The sequence below is a fragment of the Gasterosteus aculeatus genome, chromosome X (assembly GCF_964276395.1).
Source record: "Gasterosteus aculeatus chromosome X, fGasAcu3.hap1.1, whole genome shotgun sequence".
Lineage (NCBI taxonomy): Eukaryota > Metazoa > Chordata > Actinopteri > Perciformes > Gasterosteidae > Gasterosteus > Gasterosteus aculeatus.
In genome coordinates this window covers 13,228,333-13,248,077 of record NC_135698.1, presented here as the reverse complement: position 1 = coordinate 13,248,077, position 19,745 = coordinate 13,228,333, and the positions used below count along the sequence as shown (strand labels likewise).

The 19,745-nt window shown below is 46.5% G+C and overlaps 1 protein-coding gene across 2 annotated transcripts in view; it reads left to right on the top strand.

Moving 5' to 3' along the window:
- Positions 1-15,479, top strand: part of LOC120808614 (OTU domain-containing protein 7A) — a 30,019-nt gene extending 14,540 nt beyond the window's left edge. The window contains exons 4-13 of one of the 2 annotated variants that reach the window (XM_040161619.2): positions 549-734; positions 858-1,076; positions 2,742-2,843; positions 3,273-3,400; positions 3,861-3,973; positions 5,278-5,405; positions 5,476-5,625; positions 10,600-10,714; positions 11,765-11,849; positions 12,155-15,479. In XM_040161619.2, the coding sequence (XP_040017553.2) occupies positions 549-734; positions 858-1,076; positions 2,742-2,843; positions 3,273-3,400; positions 3,861-3,973; positions 5,278-5,405; positions 5,476-5,625; positions 10,600-10,714; positions 11,765-11,849; positions 12,155-13,714 (2,786 nt within the window). In that variant the 3' untranslated portion in view covers positions 13,715-15,479. Of the gene's footprint in view, positions 1-548; positions 735-857; positions 1,077-2,741; positions 2,844-3,272; positions 3,410-3,860; positions 3,974-5,277; positions 5,406-5,475; positions 5,626-10,599; positions 10,715-11,764; positions 11,850-12,154 lie in introns of both variants that reach the window. The other variant, XM_078082813.1, reaches the window with a different exon arrangement.
- Positions 15,480-19,745: the final 4,266 nt, after the last annotated feature.

The window sequence follows — 19,745 nt, the reverse complement described above, 5'->3', positions numbered from 1 at the left end:
GAATTTGTAGACTGTAGAATGTTGTTTTAAAATAAGACTGAGGCTCGACTCAAACGTGGAAGGGATCTCTATTAGAGAGACATCCCCCAGAGGAGACAACGTGTGTGTGTGTGTGTGCGTGCTCGTGGCGTGCATTTGTTACCAGGGTGGAGGTCCCTGCTGCACAACAGGATATTGCTGTCACTCTGTTTAATGATCTGTCTCCCATCAGTGTCTTCAACCTCAACATCAAGTTTATTCTTCTCATGCCGCTGCATGTGTTACTCAGCCACTGTTGGGCTTTGTTCCATACGGGCCATGTAAACCATTACTGTTGCGGCTCATTATTTAAAGTTTGTAAAGAGCTGGGAAATTGTAAGCTGCAGCAAAAAACTACTTTTGATGCATGGAACATAATATTTGGTCAACAACTCTAAACTTTAGGAAATTTAGGATATCTGAATGTTAAAAAATAAAATCACCCTTCAGTAATCATACACAATATCTTTTAGTGAGATGTATATATATATATGAGCAATCACGCAGACCTTTTTCTTTGTGTCACACAGGTAAAAATTGGGACCTCGGCGCTGCTCTGAATGATTACGAGGAGCTCAGGCAGGTCCACACTGCCAACCTGCCGCAGGTCTTCAACGAGGGCCGCTACTACAAGCAACCAGAGGCACGTGACACGCCCACCCATGTCAGCAAGATCGACAGGCCATGTGCACAGAAGCAGGAGGACAATGCACAAGGCAAGAGGCCTCCCACAACACCACAGTGCCACCACCAGTCACCTTGAGTGAGGTTTCAGAGCTTCCTCTGTCTCCACCGGCTTCCAACTCACCCGCGGTGTTCTCGCTTCCTCTCCCCTCCAGAGAAGCGTCTGTCCCGCGGGATCTCCCACGCCAGCTCCGCTATAGTCTCGCTGGCGCGGCTGCAGGTGGCCAGTGAGTGTACCAGCGAGCAGTTCCCCCTCGAGATGCCCATCTACACATTCCAGCTACCAGATCTCAGCATGTACAGCGAGGATTTCAGGAGCTTCATAGAGCGAGACCTGATCGAGCAGTCCACGATGATGGCTCTGGAGCAAGCCGGTGAGTACTGCCGCGCCATAGAATGTGATGCATTCTGGCACTGTGCTTCCCCTGCTTGCTGATGAGGTATGCCACACGATTGGACGCATTTCAGCGTGTTCTTCATTTAGATTACACTGCGGTGCAGAAGGCCCACAAAGCGGCGCAAAGGGAAGATACCACTGGAGGCTAGTAATGTAGATGTGTAGTGTGACGGACTCAGAGTAGGGAGAGTAGAGCAGCAGCATCTGGAAGACGACCGCAACTAATTCAAATCACCGCGGATCCCAAACAATTGATCTCCCAGCTTAAGTTTCCAAACTGAGATTAGTTGTCAAAGTTTCAAATATTCAAGTCTCGAGTCTGCAGAGATTGTAAAGCCTTTCTCACCTAATTCTTCCTAAAAAAATATGTATCTGCAAATAAAAAATGTTTAATTAATTCCAACAACCAGCTGAGTATTCGCCTCCCTTTTACGATCAGGGGGATTCTCAAGCAGCATAACAATCGTTCTTTGATATGACATCAATAAACATATGTATTAGGATGTAATCATAGTCCAAGTTTCAAGAAAACTGACTTTTATATCTGACAGGTAAAAAAGAGAGAAATTCACAACACTTGCGTTTTGATCCCGTCCGCGCCGAGGGGTGAATCATTCAGAGCCTCCTCTGTGTTTGCTGTTGCTGAATAAATGATGCAGTCAGATCACCCGAGGCGGCCTGCGGTAAAGCAGCGTGCCGCGCCCGTGGCTGTGAAGCGGCCGTCCCTCCCTCAGGGACACTGGCAGGGCGGTGATGGAGCAGAAACTAGAGGCGCTGTATATGTCCGGCTGAGGGAGAGGATACTCACAGCGGGTGTTTGCACGCTGTACGAGTGCAAAGTGTATCGCGTTTGCTAAACATCGGCGTCAAAGTTCAGCTCGTTAAGCAAATTAGGGTAGTTGTCATTGGGCCATCGTTGGTACCCTCTCCAGTAGTGTGGAGCTGGAGGACATTCAGTTGCAACGGACATTTGAAGGCTCTTGTAAACTATGGAATGCCGTTTTAGTCCAAATTAAATAAATGAATAAATACATAAATACATGAAATATGCATTTGAAATACATCATGAAATAAAATAAATGAGGCAATAAATACATAAATATTAAATACATTTAATTATTTCATGGTACTTTTATTTCATAATGCCACTTTTCATAGCATGGTACTTTTATTTCATAATGCCACTTTTCATTTCCAGAGACTTTTATTTCATAATGCCGTTTTACATTTCACGTTCTTATATGCAAATCAGGGGGCGTGGCTACATCTAACATTCAGAACAGACAACAGAGCCGTGTGCAAAAGAAGGCTGGCTAAGGGACGTGAGATTAGCGCTGGTACTACAAGCACAGGTGCTGGACGCCCGCCTCTGGATATTCCTGGATATTGGATTTCTCGGGTTGATAGACCGGACAACACAAAGTTAGCCAGCTTGTCGCCAGGAATTAATGTCTTGTTGAGTATTGTCTTTCCCAAAATGTATAATCTCTTCTCTTGTTCTGCCACTTTATAGATTGTATTCTCGTCCCTGTAAAGCCCAATTATTCATTACTTTGGAAACATACAAATACCCTTTTTGTGTGTACATTTTAAAAATACTGTCTCAAAAGTGGATTGAAACTAAATGTTTGTAAATTTGCAGGTCGTCTGAACTGGTGGTCCACCATGTGCATTAGCTGTAAGAAGCTGCTTCCTCTGGCCACCACAGGGGACGGGAACTGCCTTCTGCATGCTGCCTCTTTAGGTGAGCCACTCGTGTACACTAGAGGATACCCAACACGTAATATTACCATGTCATCCATAACAACTGTGCAAGACGCTCTCTATTAACCGTGCCAGTGCTGCGTCACAGCTGCTCGATCCAGAGGAGAGAGGGAGAAAGGACTATTTGGAAGAGCAAAGGAAGTTCGGGAGGGAGATAACTTACCTACGTGTTGCAGAAAACTGTAACTGTCAGTTTATTCGGGTCCGTGCCGAAGAAGATTGTTTGACTTCACAGTCTGAGGACTGCCGGCGCTGTCATTGTTAGAGGCACCAGAGCTGATTCAATTTACAGTGGCAGCCGGACAACAAAGGGCCTTCGATTATATAGTCTGGTGCAATGGCTGTGTCATTGTTTTTATGTCCTCAATCTCACCAAGCAGTAACGCTGTCTTGCGTCTGTGTCGATCAGGGATGTGGGGCTTCCATGACAGAGACCTGATGCTGAGGAAATCCCTGTATACCATGATGAAGAGCGGAGCGGAGAGAGACGCTCTGAAGAGGAGGTGGAGGTGGCAGCAAACCCAACAGAACAAGGAGGTCGGAAGAGTAAATGCACCAGATCCACTTTCACGAACGATGCATTAACTAATCCATAACAGCGAGCGGAGGGATGAGCCACATGTAACCTGTGTTACCAATGATACCAAGGGTGCAATAGTAGCAGAAAATTCCTTTTGCACTTCATCTCCCTTCTCTTGATGTTCCCGGATGAAAGTGTTTGCCCATCTATTAGAAAAACGGTGTCACCAAAAAGGCAAAGACGCCGTCCAGATGTTCATATTGGTGGTCCCATGTAAACACCTGGAGTCTTGGTTTGTTGCCTGTCATCCACCTTTCTCTAATTTCCCACAATCCCTGTCCGTTTCTTTCATCAAGCCATCCGTAAACAGCAAAGATATGACAATATGAGTGTATGCGTAGCGCTTCTGGAGATAACGTTGTAGATGAACTATGAAGAATAGAGATAACTATTGTCCGTGTGTGTGTGTTGGTGCAGTCGGGGCTGGTGTACACCGAGGACGAGTGGGAGAGGGAGTGGAACGAGCTGCTGAAGTTGGCCTCCAGCGAGCCGCGCACTCACCTCAGCAAAAACGGCCACACGAGTGGAGGGTAAGCCACTTCCCTCCCGTTCCATCCCCAATTCTTCCTCCCGAGACGCAGCGCGTCTTCCGTTCCCAACGAAACCGAGCAGCCACGGCGAGTCGCACCGCTCCCGTCCCACATCACACTCTCCCGCCGCGCTGTAATGGCTCGTACGTTGAGTCACCGCAGGAGGCCCCCGATTAAAGCAGGAGTGACCTCCTCACTAAGATGAGCGCGTCGTGGCAATTAATTGCTCCCCCTCGTACAGTTGCTCTTTTTAATCGACTGCATGATTTAATAACATTGCTGAAGCTGCAGTGTGAGAATGTGCCACCTACTGGCTGCCATCGGTATTAATCGTTCGTCTCCTCCACCCTTCCCCACCCCCACCTTTTGCGTAAACAAGTGTAGGAGTGGGTTTATCACAAGCTACTGAGGCAGTTTGGAAACTAAATGTAGTTTCCTCCTCCTACGCACAGAAACCTGGTGGTTTGTCTCTCGTTTCCATTCTCACTGAAATTGTTGCACACGCTTTCTGTTTTGTAGGCGATCGGCATCGCAGCTCTATTTTGGATCGAGAAAAAAACACAACTGTTTATTCAAATATTGTTGACTTACATAAGATGGGATTCAACCCGGTTGTGGTAGCCTGCGGAAAATGCGGTTAAAAAAATGTAAAGGGTGCATTTAAAAACCCTGTAAGAAACCAGGCAAAGACTATTGTATTGATAGTGGGACAGCAGCGTCTGAAAACAATTGAATAACTGTGGAATTAGCCGTCCTCGCCGGCATTAACTCGCCCGGTATCAAAGCCCTCCATCACTGAAAATATCCCACAATTTACTCCTTCTCTCTGGTGAGTTTTAACCTGCCTGAGTTAGACTCTAATACAGTAATCAGTTCAGGGACGTTTGATTGTCCTGGTGCGAGATGAGCCCCTAAATAGAATGAGTGGGATTCTCATATTAAGAGGCTCTTTATTAGAGTGAATTTGGCTGCGTGGCTGACAACTTAATTGTTGCACATCCTCTGGTTCCCTGGTGGTCTCACGCCCGATAGCTCTGCCTCTGCTTTTCCTCTCGGCCTCAAGCCTCCCTCCCTCTTTATCTCTCCTGCCCTCTCTCATTCAATCTCATTTACGAACATACGGATCTTTGTACCAGTCTGTTTAAGGTAGCCAGAGGGCAAAACGGATCAGGTCAGATCACACAGGCTCTTGGCATTTACTGTTTTGGCAGATGTTTTTTGCACCAGTCAATTCCAAGTCAGGAAACGGTCACAGTATCCCATGATCCCAATGTGTTACATGGTTGTCGTTGTTTCTCTCGCAGGGTGGATAACTCTGAGGATCCGGTCTATGAGAGTCTGGAGGAGTTCCATGTGTTTGTGCTGGCCCACGTGTTACGCAGGCCAATCGTAGTGGTGGCGGACACAATGCTCAGAGACTCGGGGGGAGAAGGTAGGCTGACCGCATCTTGCACTGATTGGGTTGGATGAGCAGAGCGCTGACACCAGATGTTGCGTTCCAGCGTTTGCTCCCATCCCGTTTGGAGGGCTCTATCTGCCTCTGGAGGTCCCCCCGAGCCGCTGTCACTGCTCCCCTCTGGTCCTGGCCTACGATCAGGCTCACTTCTCCGCATTGGTGTCCATGGAGCAGAGAGACCAGCAGCGAGAGCAAGGTACGCAACTGTGCATCGTCACAAAAAAAAACACTTGCATAATCTTGACGAAAAGGAGGCGATTTTTTTTTTTTTTTGTTGACCTCCTGTTTCCTGACAGCAGTGTCACCCGCTGCGACGTGCATTAGTTAGGCAGTCTCTTAACTTTAAGTGGCTTGATCGCAAGAATGAGGGCGAGTGGTCTGCCCGAGGTGAATAATGTATGAGACGGCAGTTTAATTACCTGTGATCCATTATTAAAGCAGGCCGGTTGACGGTGGGAGCCTGGGAGGGGCCGACAGGGACGCACTGAGCACCAAATTGTTCAATTGTACGGTGTTGTTTGTCTACATTTCTCTCTCCGAGGTCACTGTTTGACTTTAGATTTGTTACAGTACGTGTTTCCGTATGCAGTTTGCCTCTCTCACGGGGGTCCGTGGTATGTCGCTGCGTAGGACACGTCGATTGTGTTATGCCGACTTTCCGTTTGCTTTGAGTGACTGTTCTCGTCTTGTTGTGCTCCCACTCCGGATGTGTTGCTCATTCTCGAGGCCTGAGCAATCTTCACATGGAGTTCCTTTTAATTGACAAATAGAGAGGATCTCCTTGACAACCAGTCTAAGTAGTCACGGCACTCGTCTTTATCTGACTCAGTGGGTGGAGAACTCGCTTGTCTCTTGTGTGGGCTGCCGGCCAACTCCGTCCCTCTGGCTCCTTTTCTCCCTCCTTCTCCCCCTCGAACACTTATGCAAACTGTTTCTTCCTTCCTGTCCTCCTCATCCTCCTCTTGTGCTTTTCTGAGCGTGTGAGTTTCCTGTTCTCGTCGTTTTAACACCAACCTGGTTATTAAATCTGTGCACAACCACTGCAGGCTGGCAGACAGACGTGATTACTAACCTGCAGGCCGAGCCCTGAAGTCATTGTCTTTAATGCCAGCAGCACATCAAAGGCAGCCCGCCCCACACACCACTTAGCTATTCAGCTTCTTTTGGCCGTTTTAATGTGGCTAATCGGGTTCTCCTTTTGTCCACCAGATGGTGCATATGTCCAAATAACCGGCTGTTGCTAGATCACTACACCATCGCATGACTGTACTTTTTCATTCTGGTACACTGTGTCCTGTGATAGGATCACAGTGCGTTTTGTTTGCAGTCTGAAAACATTTGCACGCCTAGCTTGGTGCATTTGTTCGTCATGTAGTGACTCATATTTCACCGCAATGATACAAATCTGGGCTTGTTTTCCTCTGTTATGTATGTAAGAGGTAATTATGATGTATAATGGTACGAGTGTGTCTTTCTGAATTTTAAGAAATGCTACAATACGGGCTTATATCACTGATCGAATACCAGACAGACAGGCAGAGGGTCAGACAGACGGGCAGATCTAATCTTCCAATGCCAATTAGGACAGAAGAGCACCAGCGGGCCCCTAAGCCCTAACTTCATCACCACATATAGACGGGGTCCCGGGGCGGGGCCTACACAGACCCATCCTCTCTGCTTCCAGTCAGGCCGGTGTGTGGACGTCTCAGGTGGAGCCTTTGGTCTCAGTTTCCCCCGGCAACAGCGAAGAGCGTCCAAGAGGCCGTTGGCCCCTGGTGTGTTCAGGTGCCAGAGGCTGGCTTGGAATACTGGCTCTTTCTTCAGCCGTCGGTAGGGCCGTCGGTGGGTTACAAGGAAGTGTCCCCCCCCCACCTCAGTAACCTGACCCTAAATCACACTGCTGCTGACCCCTTGAATGGCTGCTAGGGCTACATTGATGGTGGATAGTGAAAACAAAAAGGAGAGGTGTGTAAAGTCAGAGGTTATTTCTAAATAATCTTTTCAAAACCGTAAAGTGTCTTTTTTTCTGAATGAGGTAGTCAGGTTAGCCCGGAGCTTTCATCCTGCTGCTGGTCACCTGCTGTGTGATGATGACTGGCTCTTCAGTAGGCGCTGTTGCCGATGTCTTTTATCAGCTTGTTTGTACTGCGGTGGTTAAACTGTGAATGAGTGGAACTGGACCTCTAAAAAACTGTGGCGCTATTTCAAGTTATGGCCGCTGAACCAAAACACTTCCAGGTTTTCTTTGGCATCCCACCATCAACCCCCTGACACCCATTTCAATGAAGTAAATGGCCGTCTTTTACACAAAGACCACCTACATAACGGTGCGGCGTAACCATCCAGGTCTGGCCAGGTTCCACTATTCTATCTATCAAAGACACCCAGTGTATTTCTCCAAATGCAGCTGGCGCAATTAAATCAATGTGGCTATCAGAATTAAAACTTGATGCAGTTGTACATGTTACTTAGAATAGGATGCTCTTCTAATTACCACCATGGTTCCTCTGTTAAAATCAGTGGCTGAAAGAAGCTCAGGCAATCCTTTGTAAATCTGCAGCTCTGCAGAGTGAAGTCAAGTCAAGGATTTTTGAGTACAAATTGTTCTTGAACTGAAAAACAGAGGAAACATTGGCCCAGTGTCCCTGCTGTGAATATAAGCTTGCAATGGTTGAGTTTTTTTCCACTCGAGGATTTCACTTTCAAGAGGAGAGAGAATCCCCTCTCATGACACAAGGCAGGATGGCTCATTTTGTGTAACTAAAAAAAAAAAAGCAATCGGACCACGTAAGCGCATGCTAAGAAAGGTTATCCACCTCATTTCCAACAGCTGTTTCCTCACAGGTTACACCTAAGCCCCCCCCCCCCCGCCGAATCAAAGATGCCAATGTAGCAAGGCGATGCAGGCTGGCGGGTATGTTGCTGAGTGCACAGCTTGAATACCGCGGAGGGCTGTGATGATGTCATCTGCGCGTAAGCTATGGGAGTCGGTCATTCAAGGACAACAAAACAAGGCCGCCAACAGGGATAGTAAATACATTTCAGCACAATTTAGTCCCCCGGAGCTCAATTGGCAGTGTTGAATCCCTAAAATCTGGACCGTGCCCAAGCAGGAACAACAACAACAACAACAACAACACACACACACAGAACTTTGGAATGGCGTGAAAGGAGGACAGCTGCATCGTGGGAGCCGGGACGCCACCTCACAAACCTCCGCTGCCTGCCGCATGACCCTTAGTGGGAACTGAGTGGGAGCCGGTTAACTGCTTTTTGTCTCTGTGTGTTTTTAATTATGACTAAATTCTTCGGGGTAGGAGCCTTTTAGGAAATCCCTCTATTTTCCGCTGAATATGCCACTGCTCTCGTTGCCGTTTCTCTCTCTGGGGCCACAGGCATTGGTCATGCTTTTCCTGTTGCAAGGTGTAAAATGCGCGCACACGTATGATGCAAAGCCAACAGTGACATTTTATAACGTGTGTAGTGGTTTATGCTGCTATTAGCGACGTATTTACTCAGCTGTTTAAGAGTGTTTGCTTAGCAACCACTGGTGTCCGATACAAATAACAGATCATGCTTGCAGTGTTAAATGTGCTTGCTTTGGGTGTGGCCGGACTTATTCTGTTTCAGAGACGTAAGGCGTCATCCCTTTGCATGTACGAACACTATTTTGACACATAGCGTGATTAATAGTGTCCTTTGCACCCGTGCGTAGGCACTCAGGAAGAGATACAAGAGGGAAAGCGTAAGGTTTTGACCCTCAGTTTCAACATGGAGCAGGGAGGGGGGGGGTGGGGGGTGTTGCTCCACGTGTCCGTCTGCATGAAGCTTGCAGAGCAGGTCATTGGCAGTGGAGGAATTGCTAAGACAGGGAGGAGGCAGTATCGTCCATCTGGGGCTGCTGTCATGTGGACAACAGCCCCCACAGCAAGCAGCCTGAGGAGAGCGGTCATGTGGGCCGATGGGGTCTAGCTGGTCCTCTTCACACTCTTGTTTTGAAAGGCAGCCATGCACTCGGACACATACACGCCCGCACTGCTCTCGTGATGTAAGCACCACCGCCCACGAGAGGAAGCTCGGGTGGGTGTCTGTTTTATGTGCTCTGTCCAGTGATTAATGTTAAAAAAAACATCGTTCTACTTGTAAGAAGCTGATCATATCAGCAGGGTGTGAATGACATTATTTAGCACTCATTCTCTTTCTTTCTGTACTCCAGTGGCTGATTGGACTCTAAACTAAATCATCATGTAAATTCCTAAAAGGCTGCAGCGCTACTCAGCTCGATATAAATCCAAATAGTCGGCTCATGCCAGACTGAGACTCCTTTACTTTAGCTAACGGATGGTTTCAGTTTGTCACAACCTGGGTCCTATTTTTGTAGCATTGACCGTCACTCATCCTGCTAATGATAAAGCTCAAAGTCTCTGCAGATGTCTGGGTCATCTCTAAAATAAAAACACAAATGGAAGGCACCAAGGAAAATGGACAAGGACAAATTTATGTGGAAGAGAAAACAAAAGCCAATGGTAAAATCTTTACCCACGCTGTGTGTTGTGAATCACATTACGGCCTGACTTGTTTCTGTGACTCAACATTTAAAGTGTTCTCGGAGTATTATCTCTAGAGATCGCAAAGATCCCATGAAAACCCATTTCAGAATTATGAATTAATTCTTGACGTGGAAAACACACATTTTTCAAAGTGGCCCGATCAATCATCAATCAGCTATTCTTACACTTACAGTACTCAATAGTATCACATAATCTTCCTCGGTGGACGGAGTTGTCATGGAATTGTAGATGTTAAAATGTCCAATTTGTCTGATGCCCTTAAAGACATCTTATCCCTGTTTGTTGAAAAAATCCAACCTTAAATTGAAAACTCACTGATTCGGAGCTTTTGATTGTATTGATATGATTCCAGATCCAGAATAGCTTCAACCCACATTGTAATTTTCTTCAGTCACGTCCTCATGGGAAAAAGTACATAGAGTGGTTACACTTGACCAGAGATGCCACTACAGTGTACTTTAGCCCATGCAGACAGGCCTCTGAGATAGTCAACATGGCATTACTCTGGTTCTATTTGTGAGGGAGCGGGTGGCGTGAGACGTAGACCCTGGTGGTAAAGCCAGACCAAACTAACCTTCGGATAATCTCATCTCTTCCAGCTGTTATCCCCCTGACCGACTCTGAGCACAAGCTGCTGGCACTCCATTTTGCCGTGGACCCCGGCAGGGACTGGGAGTGGGGGAGGGACGACAATGATAATACCCTGCTAGCCAAGTAAGTCCCGTTGAGCCTATGGCAGGTTGTTGATGCTCATCAACAAAGCGCACAGTGACGCTGACTGCGGTGCTCCCACGCAGATGGAAAACAGTGCAGGCTAAGGCAGTTCTGTTTAGTCAACCTGCTGGGCGGTACGTGGGGGATTCAACCCTCTAATTATGAGTCTGTGAGCTCAGGTGACGTTAAAGAGTGAGCAGAGGGGGAACAAATGGTGAGACACGTCAGTCGTCCATAAGGGTTTCCAAGGAAGGGCTTCACCAGAGCAGCAACACAGTTTATGTGAGGGTTTGCATTCCTGTCCGTCAAGGGGTCAGCGAAACATTTAACAGTTCACCTAAAGAGCAAAAGTGCATATTTGTTCTCTCAGCAGTAGTTCTATTTATCAGTTGAGATTGTTTTGCTGCGAGTTGTCTACGTTTTTGGATGGAGCCAAAGAAATTTTGGCCTTCTCGTTCCGATATATTCAAGTAGTGACTCAGAAAAACTACAGCAATGTGTCTTTCTTTAGAGATAATCCACAGACCTGGTTTCATGTAGGATCTATTTTCTGTCAACCAAACTACACCTGCCAACCGTATTTCCTTATTTAGGAAGGATATAATAGATCCTGCAAGCTCAGCTAGCACCACTGAGCTGGCTAATGTTACAGCTCAGTCAAGTACACTATTAAATGTCACATCTCGTCGTTCTGTCGTTCTTTCTGCCTGCTGATACCGCTTGCGGGCCTAGCTGGTAGGTCTCTGAATTATCTTGATTTAAAGGGTTTTGTTTCATGTCAGTGGAAAGATATATTGCTGTTTTCAAAAAAAAAATTGAATGTTCAAGCTTTTAATACCATATATTACCCTTAATACATTGCAAGCATTCATAGTTTTCCCTAATGTAATAATCAATCAAACTTTTATTTTAGACTCTAGGTCCAGATACTACAAAACCGTAAAAGATAATATAAAGATTAAGTCCGATCCACTAATATGCTAAATATGCCACCGGGTTCTGGTCAAAAACACTGTTATGTCACTGCGTGTTGTTAATTGTTCTCCACAGTCTCATCTTGTCTCTTGAGGCCAAACTCAACCTGCTGCACAACTACATGAATGTAACATGGATCCGAATTCCATCGGAAACAAGGGTAACTCTTTCTCACACGTGTTTGTGGTTCGTCACGGGTAATTTAGCCCTGGGGAGACTTCAGATTCCAGATGTTCTTGAAACCACATACTGTTCAATCAATCAGATTCATTTACTGTCAGACTGCAATAACCCTAGGAATTCATCTGTTTGTTCTGGCTATAAATCACAGGAAATCAAGACATCAAAGACCCTAACTTTTTATATCTGTTGGGGAATTTGTCTGGAATAGATTGGAAGTCCCTGAGACGTCATTGCTGTGTTTTACTGATTACTGTTCTTATGTGTGTGTGTATTTCTATGCAGGCTCCCCTCGCTCAGCCGGAGTCTCCCACAGCCTCTGCAGGTGAGGATGTCCAGTCTCTTGCCGAGTCCATGGACTCTGACCGCGAGTCCGTCGGCAGCAACTCCAACGTCAACAACGGCAAGCCCGGCAAGGAGAAGGACAAAGACAAGCAGCGCAAGGACAAAGACAAGGGCCGGGCCGATTCTGTAGCCAACAAACTAGGTAGCTTCAGCAAAACCTTGGGAATCAAGCTGAAGAAGAACATGGGAGGTCTGGGTGGCCTTGTGCACGGAAAAATGAACAAATCTAACGCTGGCTCAGGTCGCAGTGCGGAGAATGGAGGGGAGAAGACAAAGAAAAAGGAGTCTAAGGCAACCAAAGGGAACAAGGAGGAGTCGGGGCAGTCAGCCAGCTCCACTTCCTCTGAGAAGGCCACTAGTCCCTCCCCCACAGACCGAGACGGACCCTCCAGCTCCTCCCCCCCGGGGAGACAGGACAGCGCTGCGCGAGAGAAGACCCTGGAAAACTGGAAATACAGCACCGACGTCAAGCTCAGCCTCAACATCCTGCGAGCCGCCATGCAAGGGGAGCGCAAGTTCATTTTCGCAGGCCTCCTGCTCACCAGCCATCGACACCAGTTCCACGAGGAGATGATCAGCTACTACCTGACCAACGCCCAGGAGCGCTTCAGTCAGGAGCAGGAGCAGAGGAGGAAGGAGGCCGAGAAGAAGCCGCCCGCCACCAATGAGGTGGCCGCGAAGAAGCCCGAGCACGAGAGCATCTTCCAGAGGGAGAGGTCGGACAGCTCGCCGCCGGAGAGCGGCTCTCCCACCCTGCCTCACCTCGCCCACGCCTGCAACCACAACCCGCAGCCCGCGCTGGGTCTCAGGGTGCAGGGCAGGAACAGTCCCGGTCCCGCAGCCCCCCTCGTCTCTGTCCCAGTCGTTCCACTCACCCCGCCAACAGCCTCCCATCACGTCCCCCACCCGGCCCCGGCGCCCGCGCCTTACTCCTCCCCCAGTATCGGTGCCAAGAGACCCGTGGCCGTTCCGGTGTCGGCCCACTACAGCCATACTCCGCCCATCCAGCGGCACAGCGTGATTCACTTACAAGATGTCAACCTGCAATCCTCCATCTTCCAAGATGACCCGTACAAACCTGTGGTGGGCACCCTGAAGACGTGCGCCACCTACCCCCAGCAGAATCGCACACTCTCGTCCCAGAGCTACAGCCCCGCGCGTCTGTCGGGGGTCCGCACTGTTAACGCCGCGGAGACGCTGTCCTACAACATGCCCGGTGAACACAAGTCCCACACCTACACCAACGGATTCAACGCGGGAGACATTCAGGACTGCTTGGAGTTTGCCGATGAGGACAACTCGTCTCACACGTGGCTCAACCAGGAGAAAACCAAAGTGCGGGGCACCGGCAGCCCTCTGTACTGCTTCCAGCAGCGCCGCTGCAAAAGGGAGAACTGCTCCTTCTACGGCAGGCCAGAGACGGACTACTACTGCTCCTACTGCTACAGAGAGGAGGTGAAGCGCAGGGAGAGGGAGAGCAAAGCGCAGAGGCCCGCGTAGCCTTCACAGCCCCAAGCAGCCAAGGCTGCGGGGAGACGCGAGGGGACGACACCATCTGCACTCCGCATTTAGAAAAACCCGACGGCAAACATTTTCCTATTTTGTTGATCGAATGCTCTTGCATTCCTGTCACCCCTCACTTGTTAGTAAGGTTTATTATTTTATGATGGGGGAAGCAGAAGTTGAAACGGTGAACAGCTTTGGCCAGAAATTGTGCTGTTTTTTTGTTGTTGTTTTTTATTTTGTTCTCATTGAAGTTAGTCTTTTACTTGTTTTAGAGTAAAAGTCATCTCTCTGTGATGTAACTTTCTGTATGCGAGGGAAAGTTCTTTATTTTTCAAAGTATAAAAAGATTTGCATCTCATCAGGAGGGAACATTTTAGCTCTTTTAATCACTTTGAATGCAATACCTCTGCTTGGTTCTTCAGAAGTTTGTAGTTGTTTTGCAATCAAAAGAAATTCAATGGGAGATTAATATTAGACTAAAGCAATAAATTGGTGATTTTTGCTACAACCTCTCCCAGTTTTGTCTATGCACCAATAATATAGTTACTGTAGGTTTACTGTGTCTTGTAAATTGTAAAGGATTGTCACGGTGTGCTTTTGTAAAGAAATTTGAACTACAGGAATTAAAATGTGTAAGCATTATAGATTGTAATGTTGGATTAGGGTATCTAATTTCTTAAGTGTAACTTTGTTCTTGCCACAGTACCAGAGTTTCCTGTGTCAGAATTTGACTCAAGATATTGTGTAAGATATCATTTCACGTTTGTACCCGAAGTCGACCTCCTTAAGGCCTCAAGCACTGCCAAACTGGCTTCCGTTAACAAGATTACAATTCAAATGTTTCAAAATGCTTTCTTCGAGAAAAAAACCACACCGAACAATGTGCAGAGGATGTACTGCCTCTAAAATATGCAGCGTGCGTGGTGTGTTTCCCTGAATCGCCTGTTAACTACTCTATTCGGTCAATGTGTTAGATGAGAAGCGTAGAACGATGCGTATTTGTCCAAAGTGTGATCACGTGTCTCTTCCCCTTCTACACAAACAACCCCGGTGTGCAGTCATGCTATTAGCACAGCGCGGTGACCTGCAGTATAGATGTGTCACCGGTCCAGTGTGAGATTGTCTGTCTGTTCTTCTTCCATATCTAGAGGCCGTTTAAAAGAAGCACCTGCTGCTAAGAGCACCTCAAGCCTTTGTGATCATCAGTGCTTTAACCAATCAGGGGGTTAGTAAAACCCCGGGCCTCCAAGTGCTTTCTGCTCATCTCGACATGACTACTGTAAAGACGCAGTGTTTGTGTTGCTGTTTGTTCCAGTGATGCTTGGATAATGTACCATGCCGTCCTCACCCAAGTGTGTCCTGGCCAAGGATGTCCACTGCTCCCTGGCTTCTGTCTCTCTCCTGTACACACTGCAGTGTTGCTCCTCTTTGTTTATATGTGACAGATTCATGGACTCTCACCATGTTAGGACTGTAAGATATGATTTTGTATTCCTTTAAGAGTTTTACACTACTATAAATTATTAATTTGCACATTAGGTACAGATGTAAATATGAAAAAAAAATAGTTTATTGTTACAAACATGGTGTGTCCGCGTCTCTTTTTTGTTTTTCCTCAAGGAGGTTTTCATCTGCAAATTGAAAGATAAGAGATTTTATTTTTTGGCTGAGGAATTTTTAATCAATATTCAATCAAGTCACAATGGAAATCACGATGTTTCTCTCGATCACGCACGTTGCAATACACTTTTGATATCTACTTGTGTTCACCCTCTTTTCTTTTTTCTTGTGAGGCCTAAACACAGACAATAACTCTATAAATTACTCAATTAGGTTGCCAGAACGATAAACTGAACATGGATATGTTGTTTTAAACCACATTCAGGAGCGGGACAGTTTGAACTGTCACACTGTTCCCTAAAAATTATAAGTGGCACTACTAGAATTCAGCAGCATCTTTAAAGTTATTCTCTGCATTTAACATTGCTTCATAATGTCGTTGGACTGGCGAAAGAGATCTAGACAGATCTGTCTAAATTGATGCAAAGGCTGCCATAATATAGAGATGTATTTGTTGCAGATGTTGGTTAATCTCTAAACAGACTGAATTCAACAATTTCTATTGTAAAACCCTTATGGCTGGTCATTACACTCCATCCCCCAACTTTAAAGAGTTTAAAGTCCCCGAGCTGAAGCTGAGATAACCCTGGTGACATCACCAGGATTAATTTCTCAGACTTCACAAAGCTTCTCCAGAGCCTCGAGACACATACAAAGTGCAAAGTGCTTCCAAGGAACTGCCCTTCATGTGGAAAATCAGTGCAATGCCCTTTAAGAGGCTATTGACTTTCTAGAATATGACACTTTCAATGATTCTTTGGCTCATTCAAAAAGTTTATTTCAAACAGAATGGGGGGAAAACTTCCACCAAGGTTCTTCTGATGGTATTCATTGTGTTTCTTGGGAGTGAACGGTAGCACTCCAGACTTGGAGCTCAAACTCTGCTTTTTACTTTGCAGAATGCCCTCTTATTAGGGTGGACGCAGCGAAAGAGGCTTTTGAAAAGCAGCAAGTGTATTTATGTGGGATCCTTTATGGTTCAGTTTGGTGATGGCTTGCAGCATGTGAGCAAATGTCACATAGCAAAACAAGTAGTGTAAAACACTACACAAAAACGACTCAGGAAATTCAAAGAGATGGTTCATTATTTATTTACTCGGTTGATATGTATGGATGAATTTAATTAACAGCTTAATTAAATCCTCACAAGCAGAGAAAAGCAGCTTGAGAGAATAACAGAGTGATAAGGGATTCATTTTAGCACCTTTAAAACTGTGACCAAAGGCGCATTAATCCTCCTTGGATGTACACAAGCAGTCATGGTTAAGTAAATACACAGTATTTTTTTTATTATTATTATATTATATTATTATTATTTTATTTCTAGCTGGCAGCATGGCTCCTTCAATCAATCACACCACCATTGAATATATTGTCATACTATTTTGTACAGACATGTATGGTTCCCAATGGATGTATAAGAGGTGTTCTGCACCCACAGATTGTAATACGCGAGGAGAGAAATAGTGACGTGTACAGTAACAAAAGGTTTAGGAAGAGAAACAAATCAATCCCTCCCTCTCGCTGTCAGAATTCCCAAATGCAAGGAAGCTCTTTTTGTTGGATTAAAAACAAAATGATTTTGATAAAAAAAAGTATAATGTAAAATTAGCCTTTGCTACTTCTAGAAGCTTGAGGGAGAGCGAGGAGACTGTTTAGTGGGCAGCACCTTGTATTGTGTGGGATGAATTGCATACCTCTGACTGAGATTAAGCCTTGTGACCACTATGAGTATTATATCATTACGCGGCCGCTAGAGACAACGATGTGGGTTCGGCTCAAGACTCCTCCAACTGTTTCCACGTGCTCCAAGTCACATGTGTGGACTGCGGCTGCTAATAATATGTCAGACTGTTTTTTAAGTCCTAAAGATGAAGTACACAGTCACACAATGGCACATGAGGGGTCCTCTCATCCCAGCTCATGAATCCCGCGTCCTCCATAACAAGCACTGAATGACACAGAGAGCATTGTCTTCCTTCTTGGATCCCCTTTTTCTCAGAATTCCCTTTGAATTTGCATGAGGAACCCCCCTTTGCTTTTCAAAGCAACAAAGAGTTCAATCGGACATACAGCAGTCGTTTGGCAGGCCTCTCATCTTCTCAACACAGCCTCCACGTTTGGCTAAATTCACTCAACTCGCTTTAAACCAGGATATAGTAACTCTAAATTGCCTGTTATTTCCCTTTCAGATGCATTCGTCTCTATCCTCAAATAATAAGAACGCATTAGAGGCTTTAACGCAACACAATGAGTCATAAATATTGATTTTTATGGTAAGCAGTAGTCCCATTAGGACGGTGAACTAAAACATGGGTATATTTTAATTGAATATTCAGATGCTCTTTGCACAATTGTGGGCTGCTAGGTTGTAAGGCTCTACCTGACGCTATTTACCGGGCTGTGTTGTGTTTTAAGCAGGTTGATGCCTTTTGATGGCTCCGCCGCAGTGAGTGCTAACGCCAACCCCCCCCACCCCCACTCCCATAGCGAAGCCTTGTTCTCAACCAGTGCCAGCCTCCAATATCTGAGCTCATCCCACCCGCTCCGCAGGATCTAGCGCCAGCGCCGCCGTGCACTGCACTCGAAAGTGGGTGGTATCACGCGGCCTTTCAGCCCGCCGTCTGGGGCTTGGCATGGAGGCTGAGGGACGTGCACACACACAAACACACAGGCCTCTGTGTGACTGAGACCACTACTGCTACTGCTGCCACTGCTGACCCCCCCCCCCCCCCCCTCTCCGGTTCTGTGGATTAATTCCACTGAGTTTCAAAGCCAGCAATGCCCACACACACCTCAGTGGAGCACAGAGACCCTTTCCAGCCCACCAGGCCTCCCACGCGCTAGACTTTGAGTGTGTCTAGGTTTGGTACACCGGATAACTACCATACACCCACCTTATCATCCTCGTCCTCTCACACAAAGTACTTTTCCTCGGACAATTCATCCGAAATAACTCATGGCTGAGTTTTTCTGCGTGCGAAATGGAGATCGCTCAGGAGTTTATAATCCCAAGAAAAGGTGAGTGAGTGAAGAGTTAAATCCGACAAACTGAAACCAACCCTCCTCCCACATCCTGTCTGCAGGTTGATACCAGCTGAGATGGCTTTCACTGCCTGTGTGTACTTTGCTCCTCTTCTGCTGTAATATAACACACTACGAGGGAGGAAATGTGTAATCTGCAGAATGAACACGCGATTGAAGACGTGCAACCCAGAGAGTGACCCGGCCACACAACCACCGAAATCTTTCTTCTATTTCAACAATATGGTCTTCGGAGCGTCCAGAGGCTCCATTTTCAAAAACGTCCCATTTTACTTGACAAGCCTACGACAATGAAACATAAAAATGAGTTAAATATTAACACGTGAAAACGAGCGACGTTGAATTCCTTTCATGTTGCCACATAACATGTGAAGCAAGCGAGCTCTGGGAACATGCCGGCTGTGATGGCAAACCGACTTGTGTGGTGGTGCCAGGGGTGGCAGCTTGTCTGTTTGTGTAGCGTGGTGTGCGTTGCTTCGACCTGCCGGCAGATAGGAGGAGCACCGATTGAGCACAGAGAGAACACCCGGCTTCTCGTCGGAAAATGTCAACGGGTTTGTTTTTCTCTTCCTTCCCGTCTCGTTGCACATGGCGTGATTCTTCATGGAGCGGCAGAGGACGCACCTGAAGTCTCTGCATGGTGTTGGTGGGAGCACTTGGCTGAGGGGGAGGGATACATGTATGATGGATGTGATTTTGCCAAGCTGCACAGATGGAGTAAGAAACTGCTTTTTGTGAGGCGCGGGGGTTTTAAAAGTGCACTTTGCTGGCCGGGAAGCTACATTTGGTCGTCAATCAACCATTTGTCTGTGTTTGCAAGTGCACTGGGTTTACACAGGAAACCTCACACAATTTATCAGTTTATCTGGTCTGAAATACAATAGGGAAGGAAGGACTCCCCAGCATTTGGTGCCCTGCCCATTGTTGATACCCTGGCAGTTACTGTAAATATTTGCATGGGTGAAATGAGGGAACACGGTGTACTTCCTGTTACAAGAATAATTCTAAAGCACGTGGCACACTATCTGAGTTATGTTACCCCACCCATTTATAAAGTATTCTGCTGTAACTCTGCTCTAATGTTTATTGCACTTTCGGTCATATACAGGGAACCTTCCGGAAGGGGTCTGATACAAATATGGCATTAAATAGACGAACACCGGAGCTAACAAAATCAGCCTACCAACACCTCTGAAGTTCACCGATTCATATTTTGCATCTTATTTATATCATTTGTAGGAAATGTTTGAATTACTTCTCTCTCCTTGCACTAAAAGGCTGACTCGGCATTAACCATTATCCCAAAAGTTAAGCAAACCTTACTGTGTCTCTTCAACAGAAAAGGAAATGAGTACAAAAA